The 15,523-nt window shown below is 41.7% G+C and overlaps 1 protein-coding gene across 1 annotated transcript in view; it reads left to right on the top strand.

Annotated features, from left to right (window-relative positions):
• RAB6B (RAB6B, member RAS oncogene family) overlaps positions 1-14,863 on the top strand; it is a 170,450-nt gene extending 155,587 nt beyond the window's left edge. Inside the window, exon 8 of the mRNA XM_020986074.2 lies at positions 9,384-14,863. Coding sequence (XP_020841733.1) covers positions 9,384-9,448 — 65 coding nt within the window. The 3' untranslated portion in view covers positions 9,449-14,863. The remainder of the gene's footprint in view (positions 1-9,383) is intronic.
• Positions 14,864-15,523: the final 660 nt, after the last annotated feature.

Genomic DNA, 15,523 nt, shown 5'->3' with positions numbered 1-15,523 from the left:
GTGAGAAAAATAAGGCTGGAAGAATTCAGTAGTCATAGCTGACACAAAAATCCCTTCAAGGCTGGCAAATGTTTTATGCGCATTGTATCTTGGAACTTCCCAACCACTCTATGAAATTTGTGCTACTAGTAACCCCGTTTACAGATGAGGAAACTGAGGCCTAGAGAAGTGTAGTTATTTACTTGCATAAGGTCACACAGCCAGTGAATATATGAAGGGGATTCAAGCCCAGATCATCCCATCTCCAAGTCCAGTGCTCTATGCACTAACCAGGCTGCCTATAAATTGCCCAAGGATGCATAGGTAGTAAATAGCTGAGCTAGAAATGGACCTTAGATTGGAAATCTTAACATGTGCTATTGAAAAAGACAAAAATTATCCCCAAAAGTGTTTTTTTTTTTAAGGGCAGAATTCTTTGGAAAGGCTTAAGTGCAATCTTGCCAGAGAACAGAACAAATGGCCTTTGGAGTGGTCCAATTAAGCAACTGGGTCCCTTTTCTGTTGCCTTAGAATCATGAAGTCCAGAAAGTCATTCCTGAGTCTCTAACATAACAGCACTAGTACCCCTTCTTTGCGTTGCAATCTGTTAAAAGCCTCAAGGCACTGAATCAGTTCAACTTGTGGCTCTGCCAACCGTTAAGGAATAGAGGGGAAAAATGGAAGTGCTGATATGGCATTTTTCCCCAAAGCCAGCTAATGGTTCCCTTCTAATTAAAATAGATTTTTTTGAAAAGGAGCCACTGTCTCTTTAATTGAACCCAACCGTCATGGCTCTCATTGGGCTTGAGAATGCCAAGCACTTCCAGCAATTCCTTAAGTGAGCTGGAAACGAGAGTGTTCTTCACCCAGGTAGAAGGGGATTGGGAAGGGGAGTGGATGCCAGAAATGGGAGAGAGAGCACTTTGTCAAATGCTTGCTCTCCACCTGTGAAGGCCTAGTCTTCCTAGACAGAAGAATACAATAGACTAACAGTCATAGATGGAACTGCATTTATAAATAATGATGCCCACAGCATCACACTCCTAGAGCCAAAATGAGGGCTGGTCAAGAAAGGCAGCTGTCCAGGCTGTCATGCAGGAGGTATGCAGTGGAAGGAGACTTTTTCATATGCCTTTTAGCTTAATTCAGATAATACTTATTAAGGGCCTATTGCATCCAGAATAGTCTGCCAAACACTGGAGAAGAGAGAAAGTTTAGACAGCGTCACAGGAAAATGGATAGAGTACTGGATTCAGAGTCAACAGGATCTGGATTCAAATCCAGATTTCCAATCCAATTCAAATCCATTTACTAGCAGTCCCTTTGGGCCTTTGTTTATTATCAGTAAAATGAGGAGATTGGAACTAGATGAAGGTCCCTTCCACTCTAGATCTAGAATGCTGACACAGGTCTATAATCCTAACTACTGGGAAGTCTGAGGCTGGTGGTTTTCCTGAGCTCAAGAGTTCTGAGCTAGGGTTAGCTATGCAATCTGATGTCCTCATTGTTTGGCATTAACATGGTAAACTCTGAGGAGTAGGGGTGCCACCAGATTGCCTAAGTAAGGACAAACTTACCTGTATGGGGAATGCAACAGGTCAAAGCTTCCCATGCTGCTTAATGGGACTGAATCTTTGAATTCAGTGAGTGCACTTTCAGCCTGGGTGAGATAGAAACAAAGTCTTCAAAAATAAATAGAAAATAAATCTGTCTATTACAATGAATAAATGCATCAGTTTTAATGCCAAAAAAGGAAATCCTCCTTTCCATGGTACATAGGAGCAAATCATTTAACTGCTAAATTTCAGTTTTCATATCTATAAAATAAGGAGATTAGAATAGATAATCTCCAAGGTTCCTTCCAGTTTTAACAGTTTTTGATTCTAAGTTACATGTGTTACAATGAAAGCTAAAGGCCCCTTTGGGGCAGTATCCTATAGTGGATATATTTTTAAAATACGGGGTAGGGAAGATAGACTCTTGAGAACAGGTGCCGCTTTCATTTTCCTAAGTAGTTCGAAGATACGGCCAGACTACTGTAGGGAAGGGGAGCAAACAAAGTACTTTACAAATATTATCTCATAACACAACAACCCCGGGAGCTAGTGCTATTATTATCTTACCATTTTGTGGTGAAGGAAACTAAAATTAAGTGAATTGCCAGTGGTCTCATGGCTAGTAAGTAGCATAGGCTGGATTTGAACTCAGGTCTTCCAGGTCCAGTGCTCTATCCATATTGCTACCTAGCTGCCTTAGTTTGCAGACTGTTCTCTCCCTCAGAGACATCACATGTAATCAAATGGATAAAACCCTTTTCTCTTCATCTTTTGCCCATCCCCACCAATTATGAGCAATATATTTTCAAAGCTACTAGCACGTGGGGATTTTACATTCATATTATTTGACATGTCTATCGTATTTTATTTCCGTAGTTATCCACAAAAGAAAATCTTCCCATTATCTTTGACACTGTTGAGTCCTTAATCTATGGCTCTAGGGCCATAGAGACCTAGGGGAAAATTCAGAAAAAAGCAACAAAGATGAAAGTCATAGAAAATAAGTGGTCTTTAAAAAAAATTTTTTTAAGAAAAGAAGTTGTTTAAAATCATAGATTTTTAGACTGGAAAGGGACTTTAGAGATCATCTAATCTCCTCCCCTCATTTTATGGGTGAGGAAACTGAGACCCAGAGGAAGGGAAAGTAATTTGACCAATGTTACACAGCTAGTTAGTAGCTGAGTATTAGAATTGGGATTAGAATCCAGGCCTTCTGGCTAATAGTTCAGTATTCTTTTCATTGTACCATACTTATAAATATGGGCAGCTATGTGATGCTGTGGATAGAGTGCTAGGCCTGGAGTCAGGAAGACCTGAGTTCAAATCCAGCCTCAGACACTTACTAGCTGTATGACCCTGAACAAGTCACTTAACCCTGTTTGCCTCAGCTTCCTCATCTGCAAAATGAGCTAGAGAAGGAAATGACAAACCACTCCAGTATCTTTGCCAAGAAAACCCCACAAGGGGTCACAAAGAGTTGGACATGACCTGACACCAGCAACATTTATAAATATAATGAGGGGCTGGCCCATGAAAGCCCAGTCCTGGGAGGATTCACGATTTTGGTGAGCCTGCTTCTGGAAATGAATGATGTCCCAGAATGGAGAGGCCAGGTTCTCACTTAAGAGTATGCACAGGATTTCTGTAACTTTTTCCCATCCCCTTATACTTAAGTGAAGATAAGGCCCTCTGGTAGGCTGCAGAGCAAGAACTAAGAGTACACACAGGTCCAAGTGGAGGAGAAGCTTCTGTTTTCCTTTCTGCTGCCCATGAGTTCTCAAATCACCTCTCTGAGTTCTAGAAGGGGAGGGGGTGGTCCCTCCTCCCCACCCCATCCCCCCAGCCAAGCTCCTCTGTTCCATGTCATCACATGTTTCCAGAAGCAGGCCCACCAATTTTAACTGCTCCCAGGACACAGCCCTCATTGGTCAGTCTGACATTACATAAGAAATACACTTTGTGGCTGTATGACCTTGAGCAATCTCTCTGAGCTTCAGTTGTCCTCATCTATAAAATGGGCATAATAATACCTACCTGCCTAACAGGGTTGTTATCAGGTTCCAGTCAGATTGTGCACATAAACTGGGATTCTTTAATTTAGAGAGGAAAGGATAAGGGGAGACAGCATCACTATTTTCAGGCAGAATGTTGCCTGGAAAGGAGGAGTGAACATTCATTCATTCTTTGGGGAGAAAATATGGAGAGATGAGATTCAATTAAAGAATATTTGCTGAGTGCCTAGTATATGCAAAGTACTATGTTAGGTACTAGGGATATAAAAATGAAAAAGATGATCCCATAAGCCTCAAAAGTTTTCTATTCTATAAGTGAGTCACAAACCTAAATATAACACAAGAAAATGATTGAGCAGATCAGAGGGAGTAACCTAGCTAGACAAGGAAGGATTCAAAGAAAGGAAGAATGCTTTCTAGCTGGGGAGAATGGGGAAGGCTCGAGGGAAAAGGCTGTTCTTGAGCTAGACCCTAAAGGAAGACCACATCCAAATTTCAAATAACAACCCTTCCCTCCCTTTTCAGCCTTCTTTTATGTTGTTTTCCTCCATTAGAATATAAGCTCCCTGTGGGCAGGGACTGGCTTTCTACTTGTATCTTTGTATTCCCAGAACTCAGCACAGTGCCTGACATATTATAAGTGCTTAATAAATGCTTGTTGACTTGACTTTAGTAGTGTATAGAGGGCAGCTGGTGGTACAGTAGATAGTGCCAGGCCTGACACCAGTCTCATGACCCTGGGCAAGTCACTTCACCTTATTTGCCTCAGTTTCCTCATCTGTAAAATGAGCTGGAGAAGGAAATGGCAAACCACTCCAGTATTCTGCCAAACTCCAAATGGGGTCACGAAGAGTCAGACATGACTGAACAACAATAGTGTATAAAGGGCAGGACCTGAGTCAGGAAAACCTGAGTGTGAATCCCATCTTGGACATTTTGTAGCTGTATGACCTTAAGTAATCTCTCTGAGCTTCAGTTTTCCTCATCTGTAAAATGGGCATAATAATATTTACCTGCCTAACAGGGTTGTTATTAGGCTTCAGTTAGATTGTGTACATAAAGTACAATACATATCAGCTGTGAGTAAGTAGGGAAAGATCGTTCATTAGGCAGAGATGGGAGAAGCTTAAAATGGTGACAGGAGGAATTTGGGTTCAGTATCAGCTGGAGGACTGTGAAGGGCCTTGAGACCATGTCATGTAAGGATTAGTTGAAGCAACTGGGAAATATGTTGACTAGAAAGCTTTCTGTGGCTTTCGTCCCCAACTCTCCCACCATGGCGCTGGGGAACATGATGGCTCTCTTTAAGTGTGAAAAACAAGAATTAGGCTTGTTCTCCTTGGCTCCAGAGAGAAGAGAACAGGAGCAAGGAATGGTAATTTCCAAGAGATCAATTTAGGCTTGATGTCAGGGAAGAATCTTCTGAACCCAGTTGTCCAAAAATCTAATGGGATGCCTCTAGAGGTAGTGGGCCTTGCCCTATTGGAGGGCTTCAAACAGAAGGTGGATGATCACTTCTCAGATATGTAATAATGGGAACAGGGGTTCTTTTAGAGTATGGGTCCGAATAGATAGCCCCAAGCCCCTTCCAATCCTAAAAGTCTTTGATTCTATAATACAGAACTTCTAGATGTTGAGAACTTTGAGACCTTAGATCAGTGTAGTAGTAATAGTAGTAGTAGTAGTAGTAGCAACAGCAGCAGCAGCATTAGTAGTGGTACTGGTACTGGTGGTAGTGGTGGTAGTGGTAGTGATAGTAGTAGTAGTGGTAATAATAATAATAACTAACATTTCTATAGCACTTTAAGGTTTTCAAAAGCCTTTACATATGTTATCTTATTCGACACTCACCACAACCCAGTGAAATAGGTGATGTTATTTCCCTTATTTTATAAATAGGGAAACTGAGACAGAGTGGAGGTTAAAAGACTTGCCTGGGTCACCCAGCTAGTGAGTTTCTGAGGCAAAATGTGAATTCAGTTCTTCACTCCAATACTATCCACTGAGTTGTACAGCTTCCCTCCCTTTGGGATATGAAGGAGAGAGGTAACATCTGCTTCATAGCAGAGTAGGCACAGGCTAGATTTGATAATAAATCTGTGTGGAGGCAGAATCACCAGACTAAATGACCCTCAGGTGATCCCTTCTGATGTAGGGATTCTCAGATTCTCTGATAGTTAAGTGGGCACAGAAGAGAGAATAATGAGGGGAAAGAAGTATAATTGGAGGGTAGGATAGTGAACAGCTGTTAAAAGTTTACAAGATAATACCAAAAACAAAAAGGCACAGAAGGCAAAAATAAGAGATGAAAACAAAGGGGGCTGAGATGAAGGCTATGTTACCAAAATGAGGAAGGATTTGGAGGTTCCTTTTGTGTGCCAGAAATGAAGACCAGATAAGAAAAATGACAGGCAGTACTTAACAGAGTCTGAGCTCAGCATTCAGGGCCAGACATCACAGGGGCTGGAAGGAATGTTAAAACCACTGTGAATACAACCTCCTTATTTTACAGAGGGGTAAACTAAGGCTTAGGGAAGTTTAGTGAGTTACCTAGGGCCCTACAGATACTGTGTAATACAAAACCTGAGGCAGGTTTTGAACTGAGGTCTTCCTGCCTCTACAGCCAGGACCCCACCCACTACACCAGAGTTATCAAACACCCCATGGGCAAAATAGGTCCTGCAACACTCCCAAGTATCCCCAGAACTTGATGAAGATGTAATTGGGGAATATTTAACAAAATAAATAAAAATATAATAGCACACAGACGTCGGGATGTGGCTTTCTAAGTTAAAGCCCCTCAGCCCCCATTTTCTTTGAGTTTGAGGTCACTGCCCTAACTGTACTGCCTCTAGGTCAGAGATTTTATTCCCCTAACAAACTCGTGAACTAATAACATTCTTTGCTTCTGTAAGTACTGCTAGATGAAGAGGATGGTAGAAGGATCATAGAATCATAGCTTAGAATTGAGTTTCCTTAAAGAACCAACCCCGTCATTTTAAACATGAGAAAAGTAAAGCCCAGACATGTAAAATTACTTGCCCAAGGTCACACAAGTAGGAAGTGACTGAGAAAGGTTTTGAATATAGATCATCTGATTCCAGTGCTCTTTTCACAGTACCCTAAAGCAAAGAGGGTAGGGCAGCTAAGAGGCACAGTGGATAGAGTGTGGGGCCTACAGTCAGGAAAACTCATCTTCCAAAGTTCAAATCTGGCCTCAGACTCCTACTGTGTGACCCTGGGCAAGTCACTTCACCCTGTTTGCCTCAGTTTCCTCATCTGTAAAATGAGTTGGAGAAAGAAATGGCAAAGCACTCCAATATCTTTGCCAAGAAAACCCCAAATGGGGTCACGAAGCTAAAGAGATGTCAAGGAGGATTGAGGTCTTAGGAAAGACTAATGGATTTGGCATTTAACTTGACAACCTTGGATAAAGCAGTTTCAGTCAAAAAGTGAGATCAGATGCTTGTTTACAAATAGCTAAGAAATGGGGCAGCTAGGTGGCGCAGTGGTTAGAGCACAGGCCCTGAAGTCAGGAGGCCCTGAGTTCAAATCCAGCCTCAGACCAACCACTTGACACACTTAATAGCTGTGTGACCCTGGGCAAGTCACTTAACCCCAACTGCCTAAAAAAAAAATAGCTAAGAAGTGAGTGGGTAGTGTGGAAATGGAGGCAACAAGGGCAGATATGTCTTTCTGTGAGCTTGGCAATAAAATGGAAAAAAGATAGAGAATACTGATTAGAGGGAATGATAGGGTCAAGTAAGGGTTTTTAAGGATGGGGTGATGAGAGCTAGTTTAAAGGAAGGGAAGGTCATTTGGGCAAACTCTCAGAGAATATGGGAGAGGACTGGGATCAAAGACATAAGTAGAAGGTTAGAGAAAGGAAAGAAGGCAGGGAAAAGAGCCCATCTCTTCCTCAGAAATTGGAAAAAGGGGTTAAGAATAGCTGGCGATGTATAGGAGATTTGGAGGTGTGGAGTATTTGAAATGAGGGAACTCAAGATAAACGACCTCAATTTTTTAAGTAAAGAGGAAAGTGAAGCCATCTGTTGAGACAGAGGGAGATGAAGAAGATATAGGAGATGTGAGGAGAGAGAAAGTTTGAAACACTCATTTTGGGGAGTGTGATAGAAATCTATATAATCAGAGCAGAGCAAAAGGATTGCACCATGGCTGTGAGGGTCCGTTGAGATGAGAATAAAATGAATTTGTAATGGATCCTTTGGCCCAGTTGCATGACTTCCTCTAGTGTTCTATAGTAATATGGGAGTAGGAGTGGAGAAAGCAGATAGTGACAATGAACCAAAGTTGAAGATTGGTCTAAGCCAACTTAGACTAGGTCTTTAAAGCCAATTGTTAAATTTTTAGCATGAGCATTCAGAAATTGTTGAATGCCACAGATTAGGGCTTAATTTATTGTTCTGTGGATTGTCTGAACTTAAAATGATAAAGAAAATGTTAATGATACACATTAAATTTTAAAATATGTCTTCAGCACATTTTTCTTTTTTTGTTAAACATCATTATTAAACATTTACCAGCATGCTCCTGATTGGCCGGGAAGGTAAAATGTCAGTAACAGTAAAAACTGGAGGGGAAGGGATTCAAGTATAACTGATCCATTCTAGGAAAGCAAAGTCAGAATGCGTGTGATGGATGGGGAGAGAGGGAGCAGAAGCAAAGGATGAGTTTAGGAGGTGTAAAGCTGAGGAAGAAAAGAAAAGATAGGAAATTATGATCACAAAGAGGAATTTCAGAATTCAAGATGTTGGAGGTAGCGCAATTATGGATGGCAGAGATATCTAAGTATAGCCATCCCTGTGTGTGGCTGAGGTTGAGTGAACCTGAAGGTCTTAGCAGCTGAGAAAGCCGTTTAAATAATAGACCAGAACGGTTAAGGGGTTAAGTGATTCAGTATTTACATTGAAGTCCTCAAGTCTGAAGTACAGCCTGAAGTCAATTTTATAATTTAAAGCACTCCAGTTGCAATTTAGATCACTCCAGAGAGCAGAAAGAATCACTTCTTTTCAAATATGTTGGGTTTGAGATGCCAAAAGACATCCAGGTAGAGATGTCCACGAAGCAGTTGGCTATGTGGAAGTGAGATTCCACAACACTGGGTATATAGATTTGGGTGTTATCTGCATAGGTAGAATTACTGAAACTCACCACCACCACCACCAAAAGTCAGATCAGATCACCAAGGGAAAGAGTGTGGAGTGAGAAGCATCCAGGCCCACGGAAGAGCCTTGAGGGAGTATCCACTTTTAGGGATGAGAAATGGATAATGATCCAGACACAGAAGAGCAGTCAGAAAAGTCTGAGGAAAAACAGAAAAGTGCAGAATTCCTGAAATCAAGGATAAAAATTGTCAGAGGAGAGGGTGAATAAAGCTTTGGTAGAGAGGGTATGCTCACTATAAACTCGTGGCCATGACTTCTCTCCACACACTTATACTTACCTATTTGTTTCAGTGTAGCTGGGTTTCCTTAGAAAGAAGACTTGGCTGTCAGTTACGTTATAGTGAGGATTCTTTTCTTGTTCAGGTTGGGTTAGGTGAGTGCTAAGGTGCCTTCTAGCCCTTAAATTCTGTGCTTATGTGATCTGACCTTTCTTTCATGCATAAATTTTAATTTGTTGAATTGTGTACTAGCCCATTAATTGCAAAGAAGGTAAGTGTATTTCTGAAGAAAAATATTTGCAGAGCAATGAATGATTAGAAACAGCCTCTGGGGAAAGATGGGAATGGACCATTATTCTCAAGATGCTCAGTGAATTAACTTGGTTTCTTTTTGGTGAGACACATTCTTCCTTAGCATGGAACCACCCACAGTGATTGACATCAAGTTGGACAAACCACAAGAACCCCCAGCTAGTGAAGGTGGATGCTCCTGCTAATACAGAGCCCTGGATTGGTCAGCTTCATTTGACACTACCCGCTTCTTGTGTTGCTTCCTATTGGTTAGCTTCCTAAAAGAAAAAAAAAAGTTTATCAAGATGGGAGGATTTTTTTTTTCTCTCTGTCTCTTCCGGGTGGGATGGGATGGGTGAGGGGGGGGTGTTGGGACTCATGTCACTCTTAACAGCTGTTACTTAAACAACTATTTTTTGGTTTGGTTGTAATATATTGTACTTTATTAAGATTGCCAAAAACTGTTAAAATTAAAAAAATTTAAATCATGTGTATACAACTTTTTGCCAGATGAAAATGTAGTCATTTTTATTTGAAAGAGGTTGGGCCTTTTGTTTTTGTATATTTGTAAACTTATAGAGAAGATTTCCCCTCCCCACTTCTACATTCTGTCCTTCCTACATCATTTGACCTTCCTCTCCCTGCCCCCAAAACCTCCTCCTTCCCATACTCCTTAACTTCTCACTCCCCCCCCCACCCCATCCTGTCCATTATAAATAAATAAAACCAGGCAACTTGATTAAGCTCTGACCCCAGGCAATCTGACCCAGAACATGTCCCCCTGGTACAGACTCCAAGTGGTTAAAACCAAATACTGACTCTAAAAAAGCATGCTGCCAAGTACAGCTGTAATTATGTCTTTACTCCTCTTCTGTGGCCATATATATTAATATACATGTATATCAGCTATTGAAACAGGCCTGGACTCTAAGCCCTGAGCTTCAAGAAAAGCTGCTTTGATGGTCCATGGGAAATCTGGCAGCAGGCTTAAAGGGATCGAAATCAACTTTCTCTTGCCTCTCCATTGCATCCCCCTGAAAACCTGCTGGGGGAGTCTGCTAAATGGGCCATGGATGGATTTGGGGAGTAAGCAGACAGTGGGAGGAAGCAGTTATCTTGGCAAATGTGGGTGGGACCAATGTAAATTTTACAGGCTGGTGAAAATATCCATGGTCCTAAACATTTTCCTGACCTAGCTGCCAAACTGATATACATGTATATTTGGATCCATTATAAGGGATGTGCAGAAAGAAAAGAAAATGTTTGATGTTGAGCAGTGTACAACACTTGCTTTCTCCATGAGTTCTGGATGATTGGTGAACTCAAGATCAGTGGGATGAAGTGTGTCCCAAGCTCACTATTGTGTATCATACAGTATTATTCCATACCTGATTTGGGGGTGGGGGGTGGGGAGGGCATGGTATCTGCAGAACTACTATAGGAATAAATGTTTTTAGACCTTTAGTTGCTAATACTGTTGGGTACGGTTCTACAAAAACATTATTTCTTGATGTTTTTTCATTCCACTTGTGTAGTATAAACATGATCTATACGCACACACTGTCATGAATATCAAGGTTACACTGTTGTCACTTTACGGTATGGTTGAGCTGCAGGGACCTGGGATGGCCTGCGTAGGGGAGTGGTGCTGGTGACATCCACACCTTTCAAGGAGAGCTGTGCTTGCCATTTTTGATTCACTCCTGAGAAAGACTCAGTCCCCAAGACCATTTTAACACCTTTGGAAATGTCTTTTATAAGCTAAGTAGCATTTCCCCATGGGCCAGCCATGCTGATGAATATGGATGGGCCCATGAAGCCAAGGCCAAGGAGAAATGAAAACTCAGCCTTAAAGAAATCTGGCTGTACACAAAACTAGAAACTGTAACACACCGCCCCCCCCCAACCCCCCCAATGTGGTCCTGACTTGGAATACCTTCAGGCTACTGATGCATTTTCACTGGGAGATGGGAAATGGAAAAAAAAAATCATGCAACCTTTTAGGCAGTCTAATTGGATTTCTTTAAGAATCCCTCCATAAGAGGGAGGAGAATGAAAACACATCTGGAATGAAACCAATCTCAGAAACCAATCCAAAATGGCACCCAACTACTTGATAAGTAGAGGAGAACTCTGTAGTACCGTCTAACATTTGTCCCGAGAGGTCTGCCCCCATCATTTCAGCATTAGGTACTGGTGCATAGGGGCTGATCTTTGAAGCGCAATTTATCTTCAGGTGAGGATAAGGGGAAACAGAATTCCCAAATGAGTTCCTCTCCCCAGAGGACAAAGATCAATGTGCTCACCAAAATCAGATGTGTCACGTGCTTAATTTTTATATAGGTGTGTACATAAGTATATATACATAGTTAGATTGTGTATATGCCACACACACGTACATGCATGTGTGCATGCGTGCACACACAATGTATATTTTTGTTTCTCCTACTGTTATCAAGTTGGAATTTGCTTTGTGATGACAGTCTTGGAAAATGAAAAGTGCTGCAACTGTCAAAATAAGAGGTAATTAATATTTGTCAGATAACTTGTGAATTGTCTCGCCATCAATAAACTAATGCATCGATGTGTTCAACTAGAGGAAAAACATAGCACATGAGAATATCTCCACATTATATATACATATATATATAATATGTACATATGTGTGTGTGGATGCACATGTGTGGATGTGGCTCCATGCATACGCAGGCCGCACACTTTACAGTGGTGCTTGGTGGAAGATCGCTGAGTTACCTCACGCTACCTTAAAGGCGTTCATGTCCCTGGGTTACAATGTATGGTTTTTTCTTTGCAGTGAAGTACTTGTGACCTCTGTGCTGGGCAGATTTGCAGTGATCTCCACTGTGTGTTCAGTGAATGAATGTATGGATTCTTTTTGCATCATAGAGTAGCATTTTTTCTCTTGTGACATTCCTGTAAAACAAGCCGAGAAAGACACTTCCCTTCACGCGTGCACAAAATCAGGGGAACAGTAACCTGTTTCCATCAGTAGCCATAGAGGAACTATGCTTGGTGCACAGTGGAAGATATAGCTTGTCTTGGTGTTGCCTGCAGCCAGCCATGGTTTTCCAGGTGTGTACACAGCAATTCCCTTTCTCTTTCCTGTGCCCTTCCCTACTCTCCCCTCTCCTCTCCTTCTTTCCCTAACTCCTAACTCAAACCTTCCCCTCCCATTTGAATGCTCCTTTAAAGGTTAGGGCCTTTATTTCTTCCTGTCTCACTGATTTCCATTCCATGACCTTTTCCTTTCTCTACACCCTTCCCCTCTTCTTCCATAATTCCTTTCTCATGGACTGTTGTTCCAGCAATCAAACCTACTTCACAAAAGTGCATTTCTCCTTTTTCTCCCATCCTAACCAGGTAGCATCACCACACTCTTGCTTGGAGAACCAGAGTGGAACCTTGATTGAGAACACCCTGGGGTTTAATTCTACCTCAGTGATCTCTTGACTTTATCTCGGGATCTGGACCATACTTGGTCCAAGAAGAAAGTGGATCTGTTCCCTAGAAGAAAGCTTCGGGAGAAACCCCTCAATATCCCGAGAAAGAATGGTTTACAAATGCTAAATCCAAATAGGATAGAGAAGGGCAAAGCTGTTATCTTTTTAGAGATGACCTCAATCAAGTTTAGTGATTTCCCCTCATAAGGACTGAGAAGAGAGGTTCCAATTTGGACAGGGTTTTCAGTTGGCCCTCAGTATTTGGGTTCCAGGATGGCTAAGGTGGAATCAGGATCACAGTAGTTTCAGGACTGCAACCTTTAAAGAAGTGTTTTGGGGGACTGAACCACAACCAAAATGGTCTAATGGAACGTACAAGAGAGCATAGTTGGGGAAGCCTGTCGAGGGTAGCATCAGAAAGTGAGTCAGTAGTTCAGACATCCAAACTGTAGTTGTGAACTCCAACTGGGGGCACCTGACCACCTCGGGTATCCAGTAAGCTTATATCCTTTTCTTTGAATGGCTTTACCACCATCATTTTCACCCCTAAGCCAGCCACTCTTTCTTGTCATAGTGCCACCCCAGATATATGCTTAGGCTGACATATCTCTCCTCACTCTGATGTATTCATTACAAATCAGACAACAGAGAGGGGACTCAAGTTCCAGATAGGATGCTTAGTGGTCTCTAAGGTCCCTTCCTACTCTGAGATTCCATTGTTCTAGGACATGTATGGGAACAAGAAAAAGAAATCAGACCCCAAGAAGAAAAGAACTCAGAACTCTTAAGTCTTTGAATGATATTCTCTGTTCATCTATACTGGCCTGGAATTAAAGACAGCTGACTTCTAAATACTCAAGTTAAAGGCATGCCATAAAGTCATGAAACTTCATCCACTGGAAGGTTTTATTACATCACACTCATGCCTTTTTATATCTTATCCTATGATAAGAGAGGCAGGCAAAAAGGAGGTGGTAATATCACCTGAAAGGACTGACTGAAACACTGAAAAGTAGACTAGGAAAACAGGGGAAGGATATTATCAGAAGACACCATGTTAGTACATGGTGTTCAAGAACAGCTCAATGTAGCTGCAAAGTCTTGGATTTCTAGACTACTTTTCCCCCAAAGAATGAAAACATTTTCCTGTCTCTTATTTGACTATTCTTGATACATTTCTACAAGATAAGACGTGATAGGAATTGTAATTCTCCCTATTTCGCAGATAGGAAAACTGACAGAAGAGTAAAGTGACCTGCCCAAAGTTATAGAAGTCAGAAGTTGTTCTGATCTCAGAAGCCAGGATTCCTCATTCTTCATCCAGTGCCCATTTATATGTGTATAACTGGGGCTCTAGATTTATATACAGATGATGTGTCTATATGTGTATTATATGAAGACATACTTTAAAGCCTTTATGCTTGGGGTAATAGGTGGAAATAAAGTTGTTTTAGTCATTTCTTCATCCAACTTGATAAGTAGGAATCAGATTCTACCTAGAGTGTCTGCCTAAATCGGGAGATAATACTAGTGAGACTTGGACTCCACTCCAAAGAAGGGTGGCTTTCCATGACCATTCTGATATCCCTGAAGGTGGATAAACAGATTAGAGGACCCTCAGCACTGGCCAATGACTCAAATGTCTTAATGGTGTCAGAATGAAAAGCAGCCTGAAGAGTGTGGATGTTTAAGATTTGGATAAATTTGTTTTAAAGTAAGATACTTCTAGATTCCAACCATCTTGGGTCTTATTGTACACATTCACCTGACTCTGAACCCACTTTAAGCAAATTAATGTGGTTGAGCATAACTCAATAAGTCAGCCTCAGGAGAGGGAGCCAGGGCACCATCTTGGTCGTTCTACATCAGTATCAAGTCATTGTTTCCATAGCATGGACATTAGTCTACATCTTGATGTGTGAACTGAGGAGCTTTGAGTCATCTCTTTCCTTCACTATCCTCTTGCCCCCTTCCCTCATTTCCTTCCTCCCAATCCTCCCCTGTAACTTGGCTGGCCGTTGGAAGCTCTGGTGGTGGCATGTCCGTCTCTTACTGGCTCAGGAGGTACAAGTGGCCATATTGACTTTCCATAAAACTGTGTAAAAAAATTGAAGACTTAGCATGTTGGTCAATCAAACAATAAACTGTCTTAATTCTCAATACGATGTCTCTTGTCTAATATTCCTAAGAAACCCAGACACAAAAGTATGGTTGAATTTTTAACTGTATAGAAACTGACATATCCCTTTCTCCTCACTGGGGAGGAGAGATGGCCACTTTTTTGGCCATTGCCCTCATCAGCACCAAACTGTAGATGTGGGCAGGGGTAGCCTAAAGGGAATATATTCAAATTATTCCCTGTGATAGTAGCTCTAGTTGGTGGAGGGAGAAGGGCTTGGTAAGAAAGGAAGGTGAAACTTTTGGCTAATAAGCAGCCAAACTTAAGAGACTTAAGAAGTTAAGGTACTTACTAAAGTGCCTAAGGCAGGATTCAAATTTAGACCCGGTTCCAAATCTGGCACTCTGTCCACTCTTCCATAAACATTTTAGGTAAAGCCACCCTACTCCTTCAGCCCACAGACTCAGAAATCAGTGTGACATTGGCCCAAAACCAGATGGTGGAAATCTATGATGAGGGTCATCCTGGAGAGGTTGGGGAGAGACGAGATGCCACTAGCATCCCAGGGAGGTTCAGCTCAGCCCTGGCCCACATTTTTTCTAGACTATCTACCGAGAGGTCTAGGCTCTTCTGAGACTGTTTCCATCTCACACAAAGGGCCACACCATGGAACCAGTTGGCCATACAAGAGGACATAAAGC

The sequence above is a fragment of the Phascolarctos cinereus genome, unplaced genomic scaffold, assembly GCF_003287225.1.
Source record: "Phascolarctos cinereus isolate Bilbo 61053 unplaced genomic scaffold, phaCin_HiC Scaffold_726;HRSCAF=1367, whole genome shotgun sequence".
Classification (NCBI taxonomy): Eukaryota; Metazoa; Chordata; class Mammalia; order Diprotodontia; family Phascolarctidae; genus Phascolarctos; species Phascolarctos cinereus.
The sequence above is the reverse complement of the archived record's forward strand: the minus strand, read 5'-3'. Positions and strand labels throughout refer to the sequence as shown.